This window comes from Coffea eugenioides, chromosome 9 (genome assembly GCF_003713205.1).
Source record: "Coffea eugenioides isolate CCC68of chromosome 9, Ceug_1.0, whole genome shotgun sequence".
NCBI classification, from domain to species: Eukaryota; Viridiplantae; Streptophyta; class Magnoliopsida; order Gentianales; family Rubiaceae; genus Coffea; species Coffea eugenioides.
Genome location: NC_040043.1, coordinates 12,034,109 through 12,058,118, shown reverse-complemented (window position 1 = coordinate 12,058,118; position 24,010 = coordinate 12,034,109). Strand labels below are relative to the sequence as shown.

Here is a 24,010-nt window from a genome sequence, read left to right as displayed (position 1 = left end):
GAGGTCTATCATTTCCATTGATTTATTCCCATTGGCCCTAAACAAACATTATGTTTGAATATAATTAAATTTAAAACCCATGATAGGGGTTGAAACCCACCCCCACAATTAAATTCTTATAGCCCTAATAAATGTTACTTCTATGTCGTGCAAGAAATCTTTTCCCCAAACCAAAGGGAAAGTTGCCAAACCCCACCTTGCCCACTTTCCGCCTTTCCATTCTCTGCCTGTTCTTGTCAATTAAACGTGCAAATTAGTTTACGTGAAGCATCATTCTTCTTTTGTATTTATGTAGGATGATCCTTAACGGTCTGAAGATGTATTCCATTAAGGGTTTTTCGGGCACCGTAAGCGCACCTTAATTAATCCACCTATCATATATGGATACATATACTAATAATTATTACCCTCCGTTCATTTATACATTTTTACTAATGAAAATTATCTTCCCCAAAATTTAATTCTCGAACTACATCTTAATAATAGGTGCCTATTACCACTCATTAAATAGACCCTTCCATTGTATAGGAAACCACGTGTTCTAATACTTTTATTATTCTGAACCAATACCTAAAACTGCTCAAATTCATCCTTTTAGTATACAAAAGGTTCATGAAGGATCAGGTTGGAAAGGTTGAAATGCAAGCCAAGAAGGGAAGACACCGTTTGGTCCTCTTTCCAGTGCCCCTGCAAGGCCACATAAACCCTATGATTCATCTAGCAAGTATTCTTCACTTGAAAGGCTTTAGCATTTCTATAATTCATACCCAATTCAACTCTCCAGACCATTCCAAGTATCCTAATTTTGCCTTCCACTCGATCCCAGATGGCTTGTTGGAACATCAATTTTCTACATCAGATCTTGCAGCTCTTGTCACACGGCTCAACCTTAACTGCATCAGGCCGTTTCGCGAATGCTTGGCTAGCTTATTATCGGATAACGAGGAGCATGTCGCATCCCTGATCACTGACAGCATTTGGCATTTCACTCAGGATGTAGCTGACAGCTTCAAGCTTCCCAGGATTGTGTTCAGGACTACAAGTGTTTGTTCTTTTTTAGCTTTTCATGCCCTTCCTCATTTTCGAGAAAAGGGATATCTCCCAAAACAAGGTTTGTTAAGTCTCTATTGTTGTAGCCCCTCCATCATTGCATACAAATATAAGTACATCAGCATTTTTTGTGGGGAGGGGCTGAATCCACACCCTCTCATTTGAATTTCACACCTTGGAGCATTGATGATTTGTACCATTAATATTGATGGCATGCACTAAAATACGTACAAGGTGTAAAATTCAAAATGCGGGGGTGTCAGGTTTAGCATAATTCTTTGTTGTTTAACGTCATATTTGAGAATCATCCACAAGCATATAAATATTTCTACATTTGTTCGGTACTCGGAATTTGCATTAGAGAAGCACATGAACAATATTTGGCATTTTTACGTGCAATATCAGATTCTCAACTGGAAGCACGAGTGGGAGAATTCCCACCCCTAAAAGTGAAAGACATTCCAGTGATAAAGACGCGATTCCCGGAATCTTTAGACAGGATAATGAGTCTTATGATGGAAGGGACTAAAGCGGCTTCCGGGCTGATCTTCAACACCTTTAAAGAGCTTGAGGATAACGAACTGATGAAAATTGGCCAAGAATTTTGCATCCCAATTTTTGCAGTAGGCCCACTACACAAATACTTCCCTGCCTCCTCAAGCAGTTTACTAAGACAAGATCAAAGTGCAATCATTTGGTTGGATAAACAAGCTCCCAAGTCTGTAATCTATGTCAGCTTTGGAAGCATTGCAGAAATGGATGAAACTCAATTGTCTGAAGTTGCCTGGGGCCTAGCCAATAGTAGGCAGCCTTTCCTCTGGGTGATCAGGCCTGGATTAGTACAAAATTCTGAAGAGCTTGCAAGATTGCCGAATGGTTTCTTGGAGGCTGTGGAGGGAAGGGGATATATAGTCGAATGGGCTCCTCAACAAGAAGTACTAGCTCATCCTGCCATTGGAGGGTTCTGGACACATTCAGGATGGAATTCTACGCTGGAAAGTATATGTGAAGGAGTTCCAATGATTTGTTCACCTTTTTTCGGTGATCAAATGGTAAATTCTCGATTCGTTAACGATGTTTGGAAACTTGGATTGCAGTTGGAGAAAGGACTTGATAGAGAGGAGATCGAGATGTTGATTAGAAGATTAATGACAGAAAAAGAAGGGGAAGAAATAAGGGATAGAGTAATGTCTCTCAAGGATACAATTAATTCTTGCTTAGAGCAAGGTGGTTCTTCAAATCAATCACTAGAGAGCTTCATTGATTACATCTTGTCATTCTGATCTTGTTAATTTCCCTGTCTAAAGGCTCCGTCTAATGGTAATTTTCTATAACTATTTTTTTTTTTCCAAAACATGTGTAATTTAAGCTTCAATCTGAATTATCCGGATATATTCTTGTTTTTATGGTACAATTTCCATTCTAAAATGGGTTTTTGGTATTGACACGACACGACACGACACGACACTTTGATTTAGTAATTAAGATTAGGATTTTAAAAATTAGAGATGCTCGATTCAATTTCCCCTCTTCTTCTTTTACTCTTCCTTGCTAAAACAAATTAAAAAACAAAGTGAGGGGAGAAAATTATCCACCTGATACAATTCGCATGGATAGATTTGTTAAGAAATCCCCATTCACATCAAGATTGTAATAAATTCAGTAAAGGCGCAATATTTCTCAAATATACCTGTGCTGGTCGAAAGGATACTAAAAAATTTTAGGTAGACCTACAAGACGAGCATACTTGTACCTTTTTCTAAAAGGTACAAATAATAATAATGTTAGTGGTACAATTAGTTAACCTATGTCTAAGTACTTCACAAAGGATATCACTTTCATATTGAATACCTGGGTTGGTTTCTCCCTACCACTTGTCCAAATATTAAGAACTAAGATTCTGGTGATAAGTTCAAGTGGATTTTATTGGCTTTGTTTGGATAGAGCATTATTCTAAATAATTATTTGGAATAATTACTGTAACACTTTTTGTGATGTGATGTATGTGAGATAAAAAAATGATTGAAAATATAAAAAGATGAATTGAAAAACATGTTTATGATGCAAGCGAAAAATTTTTAAAAAAAATTTGCTATCCAAAGGATTACGTGCATTTAATGGGTACGCGACTGGCAATGTGTAATTCTTACAAGGACTTGGTACATCTTATTTACTGCTGTTAGGTGATTATTGCTTTAAGAGATACTACACGACAAATAAGTAATGCTATTGAATTTGAGCCACGTGAACTATAAGTCTATAAGTGAGCATGTAATTTAAAGCTTTCTGACTGAAGTGACTTGTGCTTTGTAGATAACTAAATATATGTTCACTAGATTTGCCTAATTTCCTGATTCCTTACAATCCTGCTCCAAATTGATTGATTTAGGTGACAAAATTTGTAATTTTTGTTGTTGTTATTACTAATTCTTCTTGAGCCAAATGTTGATGCAATATTAGTTTGTAATTTCTTCGTAGATGAGCTATATAAATGAATAACATTAATTCGACACCTTTAATCTTAAATAGGTAGAGCAGGTGTAGTTGGTTCGGAAAATGGTCCAACTTTTGAAGATTAATGCTACGTACCGAATTTTATATCCTGTGAATGTGCAAGTGTCATAATCTCTTTACAAGAAATTGAAAAGACTCATTTTTATCAAACATTGGTTTTTCTCTGCAAGGGTGAGACCGCGCGTTATGCTATGCAGGTACAACTTTTTAGCACTTCTACCTTTCATGCATACAGCTCCGCCTTACTTGGTCCAACCAAAACATGGTTGGTGGCTGATCATCAACACCTTTAGAGAGAAAATGGTAATTTCAGGCTTATCTTCGACGCCTTTAAAGAGAGAGAAGAGGACGAACGAACAAAATCGGTCAACAATTTTGGCAAAATTTACTTTATGTCTGCTTCATAATTAAATACTTCCCAGCATTGATCCTCCAATAGTTTACTGAACCTGGATAGAACATTTAACTACTACCACCAGGCTGGACAGATAAGCTCCCAAGTCAGTGATCTTTGTCAGCTATGAAAGTAATGGGTTTGTTTGAATACCTCAATTATCTCAAATAATATTTCGCTTACATCATAGACACATTTTTCAACCCACCTTTTTATATTTCCAACCACCTTTTTATCTCATATACATCACATCACAAAAAGTGCTACAGTAATTATTTCAAATAATATTTCAAATAATACACTATCCAAACACTCCCAATGTACCGAAGAAATGTCAAAACATCAATTAGTGTCAAAAGTGGCCCCGGGCATAGCCAATAGTATACAGCCTTTCCAGTGGTGACTAGGCCTGATTAGGTGCAAATTTCTCAAGAACTTGAGAGATTGGCCTGCCAAATTTTTTTATGGGACAATTTCAGAAACCTCCACTGATGTTTCTGACAATTTCACATAAATACCATCTAATATTAAAAATTACATTGGCCTCCTCTTTCATGTGCATGTGACCAAATGTCACCATTAGAAGCCTTCAAGTGACCAAATGGCCGTGAAAAATTTGTGCCAAAAAATAGTGAAAAAATGAGAAAAGTAAATTGCTTGAAAATACAATTTTTTCTGCTACTTGGTGCCAGATAGCTGGAGGTATATATGCTTAAGGAGCCAAGTAGAACTTATGATAGCATTATTCTGAAAAAAAAACCAAAATAGCTTTCAGGAAAAAAAAAAAAAAGAAACTCAAGGAACTAGAGGCTCAGCTATTTGTGATCCTTCATTGGTGAAAGATTTGTGTAAAAAGGTGACTAATATACTGCAATTTAGACTCCATCGAAATCACTAGAGGAGAAAGATCAAAACTTTATTGGTTTATTAAACTTACTTCCAAGTCTTTTAAGTATCGATTTTGTTTGTCATTTTAATGCTTGCCATGAGTATGATTTAAACTTCTTAGAAGGTCATATACTATATTTGTGAATGTGCATGTTAATGTGCCTCTGTACTATTTTATAATAGTCATAGATGACTTTGTTTATAGAACATCGTCAATTAAAAACGGTGTGAATTTTTTTGGCACTTTCACTAACCTTATATGCTGGCATGAAATATTTGTTGCACTACCAACAGTTCTTCTTGAACTCAATAGTCAAAAGTGCAGCTTATTATATGTTTTTTTTTTTTTTACTATCTTGAGAGGATCAGACTAATGGCAATCTTTTCTTTTCTTTTTTATTGGCATTTTCCCCACCAAAAAGTGTTAATTGTTTTCTTCTAGTGTGTGTTGGTACTTTTGCTTCACTTTTGAGGTCATTTTTATAATAGGGGCTGACTTTGTTATCAAACATGTCAACCAAGGGAGGCCAGTGTAATTTTTAATATTAGAGGATCGGATATGTAAATGAAATTGTCAAAAACCTCGAGAGAGGTTTCTGAAATTATTCCATTTTTTATTTTATTAGTTAAAGTTAAGCCAATTTTGATTTGCTTCTAGACTCTTTGTTTGTTAGAATTATGTATTCTACATTTTCAATTCAGTGTATTTTCTTCCTACTTTTTCATGGCTTTGTGTTGCATTCATATTGCATATAGCAGTAAATAGATTAAGCAATCAAGTATAAGTACAACGGAAAAATACACTTTTAGTTCTCAAAATATGAGGGTTGGACAAAATTGGTCCTTAATATTTTAGCCGAAACAAACAAAGTCCTCAAATATTCTATTTCGACCAAATTATTCCCAAACATTTTGATTTAAACATATTTAATCCTTAAAATATATTAATTGGCAAATTGGTCCTTAACATTCTGTGAAGACTAATAAAATTTATTAATGTGATATGAAAATACACAAAAAATCTATCGTTTGCCTCTAGGGTTAAATCAATTAAAGAAATCTTACAGTAGTAATTACCTTGCAATAATGTTAGTGTTATAAAAAAATTACAGTAAAATCCCAAAACTTTTAGAAACTCTACAAAAATATAAAATAGTTGTAAGGTATTCACTTTCGACCAAATGAAGACAATCTGCCAATTTATAATTTTGTACATTATAGTATAAAAACATGCATATACAAACTATAAAGCTCAACCTAGCACACAAAATAAATGTAGCACATTCACAACACATGCTTTATTTGGCAGCTTTATGGAGCTTTTAATTACATGTACAAGAAAATTCAATAAAAATTACATATATTAATGAAAAATCACAAGAATTTTAAGAATTACTTGAAGTCTCCATTTGAACTAAAAGGAAAAAAATTAGCTATCTTCATTTGATCAAATGATTTTTTTTTTTATAAATTCTCTATAATTTTATATTATTTTAGTTATTTTAATATCATCTTAATAAATTTACTTAATTAGATATTTGAGCACAATTTGGTCAATCAATATATTTTAAAGATTACCTTTGCTTATATCAAAATATAAGGTATCAATATGGCTGAAATTAAATACTTTTGGTTACATTCAAGACTTGAACTTTCTTTTTGCATCAATTATGTCTAACTAAATCTATCTTGTTCTAGGAATAGATGAAACTATTTGTGCTTTGATTGTGGTTGAATGCAGTTTGTTATTGCTATCTCTTATACTTGCTAGTTTATCTATTCTTGCTTTTATACTTGTGAGTATTTGATTACCATTTGCAAGTCATGATAGTTATTGTTAATCTATGAAAATAGTTGACAATAATGAAAATGGAATAGGTGGAACTTAAGGAGTAAATACACAAAAATAGTGGCACACTTAAGTGGATGTTTTTGGCATTTTTTTTGTGTTAAATTAAGTCATCACTTGTGATTTCACCACGAAAGTAGGCAGATTAGAGTGTTGGCTATATTCGGTTTATTGGCAAAGGCAAGTTCGGATTATTTGAGTGAAATCCATTCTTAGCAAGACAAGGGCATTAGCAATAACTGACTAGTTCATCCATATTTAAATATATTTAGTGAATTCTATACATTAGAACATTTGCATTTGGTTGAGTTTTTTCAAGTTTACTAATTTGCTTTTGCATTTTTATACATTGTTGTCATTTGGTTCAGTTAAGCATTTTTGTTGGCCTACATAATGGAGTGAGTGAAAAGTCTTAGTAGTTGGTGGTAATCGTCATGGGTCGATCTTAATTCCTCAATACTACGAGCATCGACTTGTACACTTGCACTTAACAAGGGTTTAGGTATAAAATTTAGAGCGCAGGTTTGAACCTTGTCAACTACAAAATAATATTTTTAGAGTTAAATAAATAATTTCATCATACAAATTACACTACAAATATGAAAGACTATAATTTATTTACAAGATTCATTCATAGAGGTCATGATCTCTTATGTTTTTTAGGAAAGCTTAATTGATGTGGAATATATATTTAAAAAAGAGGTACTACTTTTTAAATTTTCATTGATTTTGAATTCTTTCAGTTTTTTTTTCTTTTTCTTGTATTCTCTTTGTATTTTTTTTCAATAGGAGACTTTTTTTTAAGAAAAAAAAATCTATGTTGAGTCTTAGATGAATATGTAAAATATAACATTAAATTAATATAAATCATTTAAAAAAATTAAATGTTGAGCGGGATAGAGCGATACCCGTTGATTGACTCACTTTGAATGGATATTCGATAATCGGGTACCCGTTGATATGCAGGGCAAATAATGATAAAAAAATGGCTAACCCAAACTCATGTCAATCAAATGGTGTATGTGATGGTACCCGACACGTGCCTAGTAAAGGAAGATAAATTTGAAGGGGTACCGGGTTCCAATGACTTGTTCACATTTTTTGTAAGCGATATATGATCCTAAAGGCTTGCCCTGACCCGGTGGTAATTGGGGTCGAATCCACCCAAACTTTTATTTTACCAAAAAAAAATACGGTAAATGACTTGCTTACTTTGTTAATTGACAGGATTTTTATATCAATGCAAGTTTATTTCCGAATTTTACCCGTTGAACTGCAAGTATACAGGTCACTTAGTAGTTTTGGGCAAATATCAGGTCGATCCCACAATGAGCAATTTAAACAAGTACCGGGCTCTTATTTTCTCTATTATTTAGACTTACCATGAATCTGAGCAAGAAGATTATAATGCTATTGTTTACCAATCTGGTTTAATAAATGCTAAATGCAAATGGAGAACTTTCACTCAAAATTGAATCTAGGGATGTAAATTCCACTTATGGCATAAACAACACAAATGAATAGATTTACCTCTTGTTACAATCCTTGTTTAACCAGGGATTCATTTCCAATATTACCAGATCTCATTCTCATGATGAAATGGCCTAGAGTAGTCTAGTTTTCCCTATTTTCATGGTGAAATACTAGTTCTACTCTGTTTTCCTTCATGAAATGTTAAGTAATCCACTTAAGTGTACCTCTATTTTTATGAACATACAACTTAAGCTCTACTTATGTGTTTCCATTGTTACTACCAATTCTCATTGAATAATAACAACTATAAACATGCTATTGGTGATCAAACAATAACAAGTAATTACAACTGCACAAATAGACAAGTTAATACAAGATACAACAAGTGTAAATCACATTCAATTTATATCATTTAGCCATAGGTTTCATCTACTCCCTAGATAAGGAAATTTAGCTATTCATGAATGATATAACAATCAAACTCACAAGTTTATTAATGCAAAACATGATAAAGTACAAGTACAAGAAAGATAAAGAAAAGCTTAGCCAATTAATGGTGAAGCCTTCAAATTTCTGCTATGTCTTGTACAAGATGATTACAAGTGAAGTCTCCAAGTGCTTCTTCAAGAACTTATAGCTAGAGAGAAAACTTATTACAAGAGGAAAAACTCCCTACGTATGGTGATGTCTGGCTTCTCCTTGCTTCTCTGCATAAAAGGCGGTGGAAAGCACATTCTTTTCTCCTTCATGATTCCAACAACTAAGATTTTGTTAAAGAAAGTCAAAAGATATGTTTTGACTTGTCAATAACTCATTTTGTCTTCCCTTTTGTTGCAGAATCATGTGCCACAGAATTCTCTCACCCAAGATAGCTGCAAAGTTGTGTGAAAAGTGAGAAAAAATAGCTGTGCCACTTGCAGCAGAGAGATGCAGATCCGAGCCTTTGATCCGAGGGGTGCAGAACGATCCGAGCTCGGATCATTGATGATCCGAGGCCTTTTTCACATGGATCCGAGCTCGGATCATTTGACCTCGGATCCACTACTCCAGAAATACAGACGAAGGCTCGGATCATCCTTGGTACACACGGATCTGAGCTCGGATCCGTGCTGGTCAATTTCCAGTTTTTTCACTTCTTTTCTTTTTCTTCATTTTTACTCCTACTATCCTTGTACTTAATTCTCCAGATGATCCTTACATTTTTCTTCATCTCGTGCATGAATTCCATATATCAATCCTTCACAATTTCACAGAATTAACACGTTAATCCACTCATTTATCAAGTTTTGAACACTTAAACAATATTTAAGCAATTATCACCAAAAGAGTTCAAATATGACTTTAATCTTCTCAAAACATACCAAACTTGTACAAAATGTACGTTAAATATTCTCTTATCAAATTCCCCCACACTTGAATCATTGCTTGTCCTCAAGCAATTCACACATAACTTACTACAATGATTCAAGAAATAAAACAATATACGTATTTTTGTCAAATTTAATTCCTAAAAAACCTAGAAACCAATCATTATGCCATTGCTCAGATTACACTAAATACTCATAATATCAAGTTAAAGAAAGATAATTATACTTTAATTTTAACAACTTCAACTCAATCTCTCATCCTATCCCAATTTCACAAGTAAGTAAATTACATAGTCAATTTTATGGTCTTTCTCATCATATATCCATCAAAATTTTCATAACTAAGAGGGATTTATTTATACTTCTTTTTTACTTAAATAGTGACAATGCCTTTTTACGCGAAAATCGACACTTTTAGGTGAACATTTCTAGTTACTCAACATTTCACTTATTCAAATTGCTAAGCATACTCTTAATTCCAATACCTTTTTACGCGAATGTCAACATTTGTAAATGCCAACCCCTGGTTATTCGGTATGTGAATCATTGGAGTAGATTTTTTTTATTTTTTATTTTTTTTATTAACAAAACTCACACTCAATATTCCCTCTGAGCATAATTAAAGGATGAATCTGGCTTTGTTTTGACTATATCAATCACTTACTTATAAAATTAAGTAAAAATGAGAAATATCATTAAACATGCAAAATTCTAAGCATAATTTTCCTCATTTAACTGAATATATTTTCTAAAATGTAAAAATCCTAATTGCATAATAATTAATTCCAAGCCATATAAGGACTAAACCTTCCCAAAATACATATAACATTTTATCCAATGGAAGAAATAGACACTTAAAATTGAATATTTTGGCCATTTATTGAAAAAATGCAATGAACTATTGGAAAATTTTTTAGAAAAATTTTGACAGACTTTCCCCATATAAATGGATAAAACTCTCTGCCAACAACCTCAATTTCAAGAAAATTAACCTCATGACAATATTTCCACATATGATTCCAACATTTCTAAGCCATAAACAACTAAAATCATGCACTTCAAGACACAATCACCCATAAGATAAAGTAATTCCTCCCACACACTTAAAATTCACAATATCCTCATTGTGGAGGGAGGTAAAAGAAACTAGTACTCCCCTAGAAAGAAGTGGTGATGCAATTTGAAGCCACGAACCTCACGAACATCCAAATTCTATCCAAAATGAAACAAAGGGTACGAAGAAACATAAGTAGCACAAGATTATCCAAAGGAAAACTGCAAGGTTTAAACTGAACACAATAAAAGAAAAATAAAGAAACAAAAGATTGCAAAAGTTCCAATCGGCAATAGATTTTCATGGCGGCTCAGAAGTAGGATCCACGGTCTCTTCAACTCCTTGAGAACCATGAGATGTCCCAATATGTCCTTCTTCATGGTGCGGAGTCGGAGTAGGTGAACGGCGGATATTGAAATGATCCTCCATCACCCGTAGATGGTGATCATGCCTGTCTAATTGTTCCATCATCAGCCGCTCCGTCTGATCGATGCGCTCCATGACCTTTGTCTCCATACAGCATATGGCATTGAGGACCTCTTGCCATTTTGATCTCGGAGGAGGTGTTGGTCGTGGAGTGGGAGAGGTAGAGCCTGTTGTGCCTCCGTTTCTTGAGCTTCTGTTCTGGCTCAGTGTGCGGTGAGGGCTGAGTTGAGGTCGAAGCTTCTCCAACGTTCTCGAACTAACGAAGCTCCAAATCAGTAGGGACACCCAAGGATTTGAGTATCGAGGCATTGACCTCCTCGGTAGCCCTAGTGACAATGGCTCGCTTGGCTCCAAGAGGAACCTCGAGCTTCTCAAAAATAAGGGAGCGAAGGCGAGGGAACCCAAAACAGGTTTCGCCAGCCCTCATGCAAGCTGTGGTCCTCATATAACTGATAATAATGCTTGCCAGAGGAATACCAGTCAGCTGTCGACCTACACCATTCATCATCTTATCCATGAAGTAGAGGTCACTATTGCGGAGCTCCCGTTTTCCACATCTTTTCGGTACCACATTGAAAGCGAAAATATAGAAAATAAGATGGTACCGAGGCTCAAAGGAATCCGCATCTAGTATGAGCTTCTTAGAACTTCCTCGCTCACGGTACCGACCCTCAAGACGTGACACAGCTTCTCCCACTTGCCATGGATCACGTGCTTTAAATTTCTTGGTCAATTTAACATCCACTCCTTCATCCTTGAGTTTGACAAATCAGGCTATTGTATCCCGGGTGATGGCCACTCTCTTGCCTCGAACCCAAGAGACAATTAAATTCCCACTGTGGCTCTGCTTGGCCTCCACATTAGCATAAAATTCTCGGACCAAGTTGGGGTAGTAATGCTTCGGCGATTTGAGTATATTTTCCCATCCAAGTCGCTTGAATACCATGGAGATCTTGTAGTGGTCATCCACCTCCGGTGCCAAGTGTTTCTCAATTATGATCTCCTTGTCTAAGCCGACTTCGTACCACTGTTGATTCTCGAGGTAGGTGAAACGAGTGGTGTCATAATCTGGAGCTAGCTCCTCATGGTTCGTAGCTGCTCTCTTACGCCGTGAGCGTGGCGGCAACTGTGGTGAAGGAGATTCTTCCACTGGTGACTCTTCAGGTATTGAAGGAGTACGCTCTTCACTTGAAAAAGGTGAAGGAGTACGAACACGAGATCGTCTTGTGTGAGCCATAGTACCTATATCAAAAACAAGATCAAACGCACATTAGAAGAATTCTAAATCCCTTGAAAATACACGACCAATAATGTTAAAAAGTGATTTGGAAAAATTTCGGCAGAGTTTCCCCTTGAAAAAGGACAAAACTCCCTGCCAACAATCACAATTACAAGCAAATAATCTTCTTAACACTTTCTCAAATTCACTTTTAACATTTAGAATTCATAGTTTCAAAAGAATATCACTACGCACATAATAAATCCAAACACTTGAGAGTTAAAGCCATTTACAAGAATGGAGTAACATCTCAAAGTAAAATGGACTATTAAGGACAATATGCTACAAAATCAACTTTTATACATCATAAAAAAGCAACATCTCCATATGCATTACTAAGAACCTCCCCATTTTTAGCACGTATCAATATCTAGCAATTTCTCGAAAGAAATATATACCAACTTGTTCTAATGAATGCATATTATCATCAATTGACACCAAAGTGATTTATACTTCTTAGAACAAATTAATATATTAAATGAAAGTAAGAAATCCAAGTCCAAATAACAAATAAGCGCAAACCTAATAATTGAGAAAAAATGTACAAAAAATATCACCAAATCCATGATTCTCTCAATACTATGCATGAAAATAATTGTAACAACACATATTAACACAATGTAGTACAATTATAGCAAGAATTTTCAACAAACATGTATTCCCCAAATATATAGAAAAATACAAAAAAATAAGAAATAGGAAATGTGAAATAACAAAGAAAGTTGAAATTTCTTACCTCAAATGTGAAGAGTGATGCTATGGGATGATAATGATGCCAAAAAGAGGGAGAAAACAACCCAAATTCGACCCGAAATTGAAGAATTTCAGTTGACCCCAAAGTCTCTTGAAGATGATTAAAATCCCTTTTGAATGTTGTTTTGATGCGAATTTGTTTAGGGTTAATAATCACAAGTGGTAGGGAGATGTTTTTATGGTTAAAAAATGGAAGTTTGGTGGGTAAAATAGGAGATTGGAGAAAGGAGGCTAGGGTTCGGTGAAGAGAAATAGGAAAAAGCTAGAAAATGGCAGAACCGAGGCTTCGGTTCTGCTATATCCGCGAACCGATCTGAGCACGGATCGATTCTAGCAGCCCTCGGATCCGACAGGGTTCGGATCTGCTACTTCAGATGTTCAGCCGAGCCCTTGGATCCGACTGAATTTTGTTGGATCCGAGCTCGGATTCCCCATTCTGAATTTTTCAAGAATACTTAATCCGAAGTCGGATCGTGTATACCAAAGCTCGGATCCTATAGGCTCGGATCCGGCCTTTTAGAAACACAGACGAGCCCTCAGATCCGAGCGAAAAACTTAGGATCCGAGGTCGGATCTTCTAATTTCGCCTTTGGTCCTCAACCGATCCGAGGTCGGATTCGTCTGGGTTTTGTCGGATCCAAGCTCGGATCAGCACATTTCTGCACTAATTGCAGAAACTGCAATTTTTCAAACTTTTTCTCCCTTTTTAGGCCAATTCCAAATTACACATTGGATAAACTTTTTATCAAATCCAACCCCCACGCAAGTGTAATATACCATAAACAAAATATCCAACCTCTCAAAACACATCAAACACATCTACATTGCAAAACGAGGGGTGAGTTTCTTTGATCATCTTTGCACTTTTACACCAAAATGGCACCTTTGGGCATGAAATGCACATCAAATGAGTCCATGAGCATTTATAAATATGTTATCACTAAAACTCACTTGAATATACTGGAAATGCAACATTGTATATATGAATGGGAATTCTAAACACTTAAAACATAATTTGGTAAGAAAACTTCCCTTTTTACGCTTGTTCTTCAAATGCACCTCCAAGATGGATGTTGAAACTCAGGTACCTCCTACAAACAAGTGAAATACATATAATTAGTTAATCAAATAACACCAAAATGTAAGAAACGGTGGAAAGTTGTGTGAAAAGTGAGAAAAAATGGTTGTGCCACTTGTAGCAGAGAGAGGCAGATCCGAGCCTTGGATCCGAGCTCGGATCATTGATGATCCGAGGCCTTTTTCACATGGATCCGAGCTCGGATCATTTGATCTCGGATCCACTACTCTAGAAGTACAGACGAAGGCTCGGATCATCCTTGGTACACACAGATCCGAGGTCGGATCCGTGCTGGTCAATTTCCAGTTTTTTCACTTCTTTTCTTTTTCTTCATTTTTACTTCTAGATCCTTGTACTTAATTCTCCAGATGATCCTTACATTTTTCTTCATGTCGTGCATGAATTCCATATATCAATCCTTCACAATTTCACAGAATTAACACGTTAATCCATTCATTTATCAAGTTTTTTGAACACTTAAACAATATTTAAGCAATTATCACCAAAAGAATTCAAATATGGCTTTAATCTTCTCAAAACATACCAAAAATTCATGCCAAACTTGTACAAAATGTACGTTAAATATTCTCTTATCATTAATCATGTTTGTAAAGTCAGTCTACAATTTGGAAAAACATGTTGGAGAAATTTCAATTCTATAATGGGTAGAAATTGTCTTTAAAAATATTTTTTGCGACCCTCATACAACTATAGCTTAAAAAAAAATTTACTTGCAGGTGAATCAAGTTGGGAATTTACAAAAGTGCATGCATTCATTTTCTGGGAGCGTTTGTAATTCTAACTTTATACTAGCACTCGAATTATACTTCAAGTTTGCATGAGCCAATAATTGAATGTGAAGTGTCAGTTGGCCCCAACTGTTCGTATCACATTTGTGAATTGTGACAATTAATAAATCCCGTGATGGTCAAAGCCAAATTCTCCAATTAATTCTGGTCACTTCAAAGTAGGTATTTTTACTTTTTACAAAGTTTAAATAGCTAAAATTTTGATCCACCATAGAAAATTAAGTTGAATATAATTAATCAATTCGAGATATAAAGATTAACGGAAACTTGAGCTGACTGAATATAGAGAAAGAGAGAGAGATGTAGCTTATTAACATAATATAAGAGGTAATAAGAAACCATTAGATTGAGAATTCTTTTCTGTATAGGTTAAGTTCATTCACTTAATTAAAGATGAAGTCTAAAGGCGGCTAAAGAATATATTATCTCAATAACTACTGTTAGGGAGAAACACATTGAAAGAACCCATCAAAGAACCTAATATATAAGTTAGAAATCCAACTCTGACCCAAAAGTTTAATCTATTAGATTTTGGAACTTTATTTACATATTAACCGCTCGTTCTTCATCTTTCGAACCGATTTAGGATATAATTCTTTACTCGTAAACCTAATAAATCTCGAACCAATTTTAAATATAATCTTTTACTCATGAACCTAACAAATCTTCTCCTTCATGAGTAATCCCTTATATTGAACCCAAATTAACAAGCCCTTCTTAAGTCCACTTTAATATTCAATGCAACCCCACCTAATAGTTAAGGTCATATCTTCTTTCAATCATGGACCTACTCTTCTTTAACATCCAAACTGAATTCCGGACTTGACAACCCTTGGCTCTTTAGTCTAACACCAACACTTGGTCCAATACCAGCCAAGTCTAATATGTAAGTCAGAAACCCAACTTAGACTTGCCAACCCTTGGCTTTTTTGTCTAACACCAACCGGACCCTTGCTAAACCCATGGCACACGTGGTCACTTGGTCCAATACCAGCCAAGCCTAACATGTAAGTCAGAGAACCAACTCTGATCCAAAAACTTAAGTTATTAGGTCTCGGACCCTTACATATTAATCGATTTTTTTCATCTCTCGAACCAATATGGGACATAATCTCTTCTACTACTTTCTCTCTTGTATTGGATTTCATGTTTAGCTATAATACAAGTTTGGATTTGTATTTTTATCATGTTTAGCTAAAGTTTATACTTAGAGTTATGGATGAACTTGCTATATCTTGTTAGTGGTGTTTATTTGGTTTATTAGTGATATTATTTTGAGCAAGTTATTTATCACTTTTCCTTTGCCAATCATGATTAACCGGCCATTAGTTGTGATTATCTAAAGGTGTTAAGTTTGGAATGAGAATTGAAATTTAACACTAGTTCAAAGAAGTGATAAACTTAGGGAGTACACTCACGAGAGTAGAGGTGCACCTTTGTGGCTTAAGTGACTTGTTTCATGTAATTTTATAGAAGAAATGAGTTTGTAATTAATTCATAACCACGAGGGGGGAAGGGAGTGTAAGCGAGAGGTCTCAGGTTCAAGTCCTCCCGCTTACACTAAAAAAAAAAAATCATGAGAGTAGGTATGGTTTAGCTACAAGTATAGTTGATTCACTACGAGAGTAGGTTTCACATACATTAGAAAATTACGTCATAACTAACCAAGATAATAGCTTTCACTAAATCGGTAATCTAATTTGCAAGAGTATTAAGGAATTCCATATCTCTAAGAGATTTCTAGTGTTATTTTCATTACTTTTTTGTTTATGGTTGTCTAGATAATAAAGGAATTCAAAAAACACCGGTAATTGAAAATCTTCCCCGTGGGTTCGACTCTTAATACCCTATATTCGCTCACGACCTATATACTTGCAGAAAAATCACATGTGAGGTATTTAGGATGTTATAAATGTAAAACTTGATTGTGGATGAGCTAATTGTATATGTATATCTCGTGCACGTCAGAATACAAGACCAATTGTATGCATTATGTGAAGGTATTTCTTCTAATGACATGCAAAATGACCCTACAATGAATGGTGAGCATCTTGCATGTGAAAATGGATTACATTTTGATAAAAATGATACATCTAATATGTATTTCAATGAGAAAATATCTATTTCACATGATAATACCTTTGGCACTAACTTTGAATCTCAAGAAGTAAGTATTAATGATTCATTTTTCACCGCTCTTGAGGAATATATTGAAAGCATAGATTTTAAAGGTACTATAGCTCAAGAAGGCCATGCGGCATCTCTTTTGGTGAGTACTCAAGTGACGCACATTCAAGGTAATATCTATGAAACATTTGAAATAGGTAAGTCACTTCCATCTCTCACATCATTGAAACATGCGACTTTTGCTATAAAATCACCTTTTAATGATCCACCACGACCTAAAATGGTAGATTATTCATTAACCAAACCTCATTGAAAAATGAGGTTCAATAGTCGAGCCAACGACTATAACCAAAAGCACTAATTGGGAGGCAATCCAATATTTTGGTAATTTAGGTTAATTTTGTGTGATTTTATGTTTAAATCATGTGTTTAAATTGTTTTATTGTTTGTATTTGTAGGTTTGAAAAATAGAAGCAAAGGTGACCATTTGAGGTGAAAAAGACGAAATTTGATCATGGAACTCAACCGCTAGATTTGAGCAAATGTTGTTTTTGATTCGTTAGAAAGGTAAAATGCATGTTTTGATCATTTTACTTATGCGTGCAATGATAATTTTCACAAAAGAATGATCTAGAATGCATTTGGAGCATTTGGGGTAAAAGTCAAACTTTTGGAAAGTTGAAAAAATTCTGCAGAAAAACTGCAAAAATTGAAAAAATGGCTAGAATACGTGACCCTGAGATCGTGTTTTCCAACCTCACATATTGCATTCTACAGCCACAACAAAGAAAATGCAGGTATGCCAAACGCGACTTCAGGTCGCATTTTCCTGAAGTTGCGTATTGCTTCCTGGTTTTAAGAAGAAAACGTGAGTTCCATTCTTACTTCTTCTTTCCTTCTTCACCTCATGTTTTCTCACACACACTTACACACATTTCACCAATCTTCTCTTATACACCATTTTCTTGCATGACATCATCAAACAAACATCATTTGATTTTCATAGAGTCTTTATAACCGATTAGAATTCACATTAAACATCTCAAAAATTGGATTAAGGCTAGGGTTCATAGCTTCAAATTCAAGTAATTGGAGGTCAAATGGGGTGATTTTCATAGGTGTTTTTTTTGCATCATTTACATAATCAAATATCACTCAACCAAATTGAGGTAAATTTCTTAAACTTAACTTGGTATTTTACATTCACCATTTGCATAATTTTTTCGAGGTTATTGATACGCTTTAAATGGTGAATTTGTGATGTTAGTTATTGATGTGTATAAGTTCCATTATGCTTACTTAACACTTTTAAGCATGTTTAGAGGATCAAATATGAGAATATAATGATCTATGCAATGTTTTAATTTATGCACATTCCTATTTTATCATCAATGTGGTGATTGATTTTGGAATATTGTTAAGCATAATTGGATGGTTCAAATTATTAAAATGTGACTTGTTTATGATGCTTACATATATACATTCCTTATATGGTGACATTTTAACCAATTTGATCACTTAATCTTTATATAAAGCATGATTGGATGATGAATTTTGAATATGTGAAGAATTTACCAATTTTAGTGACATTTTACTGGTGAAATTGAACATGTGCATAATGTATGTTTCTTAGATTGTGTTTTACTCCTAATCTTGTTATTATATGGTGATGTTTTAATTACCTAGAGAAGAAGACATGCTTATACTTCATATTCTAGGTAATAAATGTGATAATTATGTTAAGTGCATAAAAAGTTTGGAAAATGTTGTGTGATGATGTAGAAAATGTTGGCACAGAGTTATTTGTAAAAATTCTTCATCCCTTTATCACTTTTGCATCTTTTGACCCTTACCTAGTTTATTTGCCATTTTATATTTTAGGTTTTAGTACTAATGGTTATCCAATGGAACTCAAGAAATTTTGGAGATAAGCGGACAACGGTTTGTAACACTTCATGATACGTCAATCACTACATAGAGGAGTATTACCTTCTTTATCTTGATTTCTCTTTTACACATTGACGATAGTGTGCATGTTAAGCGTGGGGGGGGGGAGAATTGAGATTATATATATTGGTTGTAATTGACTTGTGGTGAAAAATGATTTGGACTTGTTTTGGAAATATTTCTTACACTTGAATATTGTCAATCTTGGGTTTGTTGGCAGGGAGTATAGTCTATTTACAAGGGAAAATTCTGCCAAAATTTTTTCAAAATCTTGTCTAAATTTGCAAAAATGCCCCAAAAATTTTTAAATTTTTTCAATTTTATTCAAGGGGTAACAAGTTCCATACCATTAGTAGACCAAATTTGTTCTACTTTTGAGATAAATATATGTGACTTAAAAACTTAACTTCTCATTTAACTTGAAAATGACTATTATGTGATTATAATTATTATAATTGTAGGAAAGTATATCCTATAAAGTGGAGAAAATCATGCCTAAATTGTGCAAATTTGATGAAATTTTTTCTCTTTATTTGATTTTATAAGTTAATTGATTAATATGGTCAATAAGTGAATGCTCTTCTCATGATTACGCTCTTGAGGCAATATTGTTATCTTTGCTTTGAAAAAAAGAGAAGAGAAAAAAAAAAGAAGAATGAAAAAGAAAAGAGAATAAGACACAACAAGAAAATTGGTTTTTAGTGACAGCCATTTTCGTCAAAAAAATAAAAAGTCGTCATTGATAAATTTTATTGACAACTTTCTAGTCATCACAGAGTCGTCACAAAAGGCCTGTCGGTAAAAGTACACGGTGACAACCTTAAAAGTCATCAGTAAATGGTACTATTTTGTGACAACTGGTGTCGTCAATAATTGTTGTAATTTTAGTGATGACATAGTATCTTGTCAATGATGTACAAAGCAATATCGTCACTAAAACTAATCCATAGTGTCAACTAGTATAAACTAATTACTGACAACTTTTGTTGTCACTAAATACTTTTCAATTCCATAACAATAGGTGGTTGTCAATGGAGAAATCTAATTCAGTGACAACACTTTACCATCATGAAATTTGATGATTTTCCTACTACAATTATATCTTAAAATGAAAAAAAAATGACAATGCTTTACAATTAACAAATGAAGGCATCCATTACATTACGAAATGCCAAAATATCATTTTAAGCATTCAAATATCATAATCAAGTTCAACAACACCCTACAAATAGTTTGATAAGTGGTATTTGACCTAAATTTCACATATAAGTCAAGGCAGTTTTACAAAACAAATCCAAGTCCCCAAAAAAAATGTGTCGTTGAAACATATCTTGAGCATAAGATTTTCTCTATAGTTCTTGAGTCAATTAACAACTCTTGCTGTTGATCTTTCCAAAAATCTAAAATAAGCAACATATCTGCAGTGAAGTACTTCAATTATTAGTAAGTGATAAGAAAAAGTTGAAACAAGAAAGAGAACTTAAGAATTTGCAAGAAAATAAGCTAAATCATTTCTTTTAAGTATCATCTAGACAGTGACTAAATAAGAGCAAAGTAAGAGATAAAGTACTAAGAACTTCCAACCAGCAACTGGGTATAGATATAAAAATGAGATTGTACTAATCCAACCATATAAATTCAATAACTTCCCTAAAGTTTTGCAAACTTTTTTCAAGTAAATATCAAAGAGAACAAACCCAACATTGCTGACCATAGCACCCTCTCAAGCATCAAAATTGATGGAAGCTTCAGTGCGAGCAGCAAGATAGCAACAAAAAACAATAGGATTCTAATCAAAGGTTAACCTTTAGAACTACTTTTCAATTTATCCAGTAATTGAAAAGCCAAACCTAAAACTGCTACTAAGGTTTAGCCAAATATGAAATTTTAATTGATACAAAGTTACAAACATTTCTTTGTCTTTGCTAAGGATGGCTTAGCACAGTATTGCTCCATTTGTTGTTTATTGATCCTCAATAATTATCACTAATTCTTTGGAACTAACCAATACATCTGATTTTTACCAGGGTGTTTTAAAGTATTGGAAATTAAGGGAAAAAATTAAACAAATGGATTTTACTACTGTTCGCTCAATAAAGATAGCCTTATCATCTTCGACCTGATCTTGGATTGCTTATATGACTTTTGCATCATTATGAATGTGGATCAAATATTGCAAAATATTTGAAGCTTGCTAATTCCAAAACAACAAATCACAAACGAACCATTATTAATAGAAAAAAGACAGACTTGACATATTTGCACCAAAGTAAATGAAAGTTTAAAGTTAAAAATATTGGTTATTTTAGGTTCACTGATTTGAAGGCTAGTTTTCAAAGCATTGCGTTAGATCAGAAGCCTACTCAATCTAACATGCACATTAATCAAGAAGAAAGTCAATTGATAGGAATATCTAAGTAACTTTTCTTTTGAGACATACATTTAATATTGAATCTGAAAAAAAATTCTGTTGGGTAACATACTTGACAAAACATAGAACTTTGGGTTATACTGAAGAGACATGATAACAAGTATGTAATTCTCACACTCATTTCTGGATACTTAAAGTAACTTAGACAAGTATGAAAACAAAGTTTGTCATTCAAACTCAAAATGAAGAGCAACCCATATTCACCAGTTCTGAAAATAAATGAAGAGAGTAAATTATGTCCAAAACAGAACAACAGATTAATGGTGGCAAAATGTGCAACAACACATGAATGGTGGCAAAACAGAAGGCTATCTATTGATATGCGAATTGATCAGATTCAGAGAGAGATACATCCAGAGGCTATCACTAAAAAGGCTTTTACACATTTGGATAGCTCCTTATGTATTTTTGCATTACAATCTAAAACATATAGTACAACTGAAATCAATACTATTAGCTTAAAGAAAAGGTTTTGCAAGAAAAAAAGCTTAGCAGTATCAGTTCGAACCTTCAGCAGCTTGCTATGTGAGGAGGATGTAGCAGACAATAACCCTTCATTTTTTGGCTCTCATTCCCAACCAATGCACTTTTTGACTCAATTGAAGACAACCTATCTGAATCATTTCCAATCCTTTTACAGTTTAAAAAAAATTCATCCATCAAAATGGAATACTAAAAACTTATAGCAGAGAGACAATAAAAATAGATATCAATGACTGGTTAAAAAAAAAGAAGAAGGGGTTCTCTTATTATAGAAAGTTAGACCAATGCTAATCATTTCCAAACATATCAATGTTTTGGAAAAAAAAAAACCAGCAGCAAACCAATCTTTTGTGTGTCAAAGAGCTGTAATTGTTTGATTATCAATAGACATAACATGAAGAAATTATGAGACCGTTTTTTGCATTGAAGCCTTCGTTAGTTACATCTATAATGTCCTTTTAGCTAAGCTTCTATCTATAGAGTGATAATCTGATACATTAATAGGTAAAAAAAATAAGCCTAGTGGTAAGAAGCACACAGGTTGTGCGGCATTTGCGTGACCTATATAAGAGGATAAATGAATCTTAATAAGTAATTGTTACGGAATCTATATGAACCTGCCACGCATAGGAGGATCACTTAGTACATGAAAGCATACAAATTGTTAAATGAAACATGCAAAATCTACCTCCACTACACTGCCATCGATATTAACTCGACATTGAAAATGGAGTTCAAAAAATGTTTACAACCTGTAGTATACTTATGCAAAAGCACTAAAATTGATGTTGAACCCATAACCAAATATTTTAACGCAAAACAAGAAATCTTTTATGACTTCCAACAAGGGTGATTTACCATACATATAGATTGGAAGCGAAACAAGGTACAAAAATACTTAAAACCATGAAACTTTCCTTAAATTTCTATAAAATTATTGTGTTTTTTATGAATTTTGATGCATCACGTGGTTAACAGAAATTGCCTAAGCAACGCAAGAAAATAACCCAAAATTAATGAAATTGAAGTTCACCTCAGGAAATTTCCCTTCCTCTCCAAAAAAGGTACAAGAAAGACAGTAGCAGCTGCATAGACCTAGACAATGAAGAAACCCAAAATTATTTAAGGAAAATGATAAAGTTGAACGAAGAAAAAAGAAAGGCCAAAATTTTTACCTGAATGATAAAAGATCCAACTCTACCAGCACCACCCAGAACAAGAAGTGATTTACCAGCTGAAAGCCTAGTGCTTTCAACTCTCCTGTACGCTATTCAACGGCAACAGGAAGGCTAGCAGCCTCAGCAAAACTCAAATTCTTGGGCTTCGAAGCAAGTACCTTCTCCTCCACTGTAGTGTACTCCGCCAGTGACCCACATCCCTTTGGCTTTGTCAATGTCTTCGAATACTTCATCCCCCACCTTGAATTCCTTAACCAAAAAAAAATTTGCAAAAAAAAAAAATTAGGGCAAATTTTGCAAAATTTTGCAGAAGGAGATGATTAAATCCATGACTCAAACTAGCCATCAAAAAAATTTTGCAAAAAAATATTTGGGGAAAAAATTTAGGCAAATTAATTGGGGAAAAAATTAGGGAAACAAGTAGAGACATGAGAGGACCTACCTGAGCATTGACCTTGTAGAACTGGAGGACGGCAAGCTTGACCTTCTTCTTCTTGTGCTTGATCTTCTTGGGCTTGGTGTAGGTCTTCTTCTTGAGCTTCTTGGCGCGGAGGCGGAGGATGAGGTGGAGGGTGGACTCCTTTTGGATGTTGTAGTCGACTAGGGTGCAGCCGTCCTCCAGCTATTTGTCGGCGAAGATGAGGCACTGCTGGTCCAAGGGGATGGCCTCCTTGTCCTGGATTTTGGCCTTGACATTGTCGATGGTGTTAGAAGACTCCACCTCAAGTGGTTGATGGTCTTCCCCGTCAAGGTTTTCATGAAGATCTGCATCTTTGATGACGGCGGCTGCTGCCTCCGTTGCTGCTAGGGTTTTGGAAAATGAATAAATGGGGTTAAGAATAAAGGAGTTGACTGATAGCTAGTTTGGAAGAGCAGATTTGGTGAGAAAAGAAAAGATTACAAAGGAAAG

At 34.3% G+C, this 24,010-nt stretch overlaps 1 protein-coding gene and 1 long non-coding RNA gene across 2 annotated transcripts; one reads left to right on the top strand and one right to left on the bottom strand.

Moving 5' to 3' along the window:
- Nucleotides 1-575: 575 nt before the first annotated feature.
- On the top strand, nucleotides 576-2,432 carry LOC113783395 (UDP-glycosyltransferase 76B1-like). The gene is made up of 2 exons (XM_027329519.1): nucleotides 576-1,111; nucleotides 1,456-2,432. Exons 1-2 carry the CDS (start codon nucleotides 613-615, stop codon nucleotides 2,331-2,333), a joined length of 1,377 nt encoding a protein of 458 aa, XP_027185320.1. The 5' UTR covers nucleotides 576-612; the 3' UTR covers nucleotides 2,334-2,432.
- A 17,770-nt stretch (nucleotides 2,433-20,202) lies between these two features.
- LOC113783592 lies at nucleotides 20,203-24,010 on the bottom strand. Its single transcript, XR_003469923.1, has 5 exons — nucleotides 23,543-24,010; nucleotides 23,098-23,349; nucleotides 22,956-23,017; nucleotides 21,948-22,070; nucleotides 20,203-20,426 (listed from the first exon to the last, which is right to left on the bottom strand). It is a non-coding gene; the product is annotated as an uncharacterized LOC113783592 (long non-coding RNA).

Excerpts from the sequence above, each read along its gene's own strand:
- LOC113783395 (XM_027329519.1), top strand. The coding sequence starts at position 613 with ATGAAGGATCAGGTTGGAAAGGTTGAAATGCAAGCCAAGAAGGGAAGA. Across the intron at positions 1,112-1,455 it reads GGGATATCTCCCAAAACAAG|ATTCTCAACTGGAAGCACGA; the intron begins GTTTGTTAAGTC and ends GTGCAATATCAG.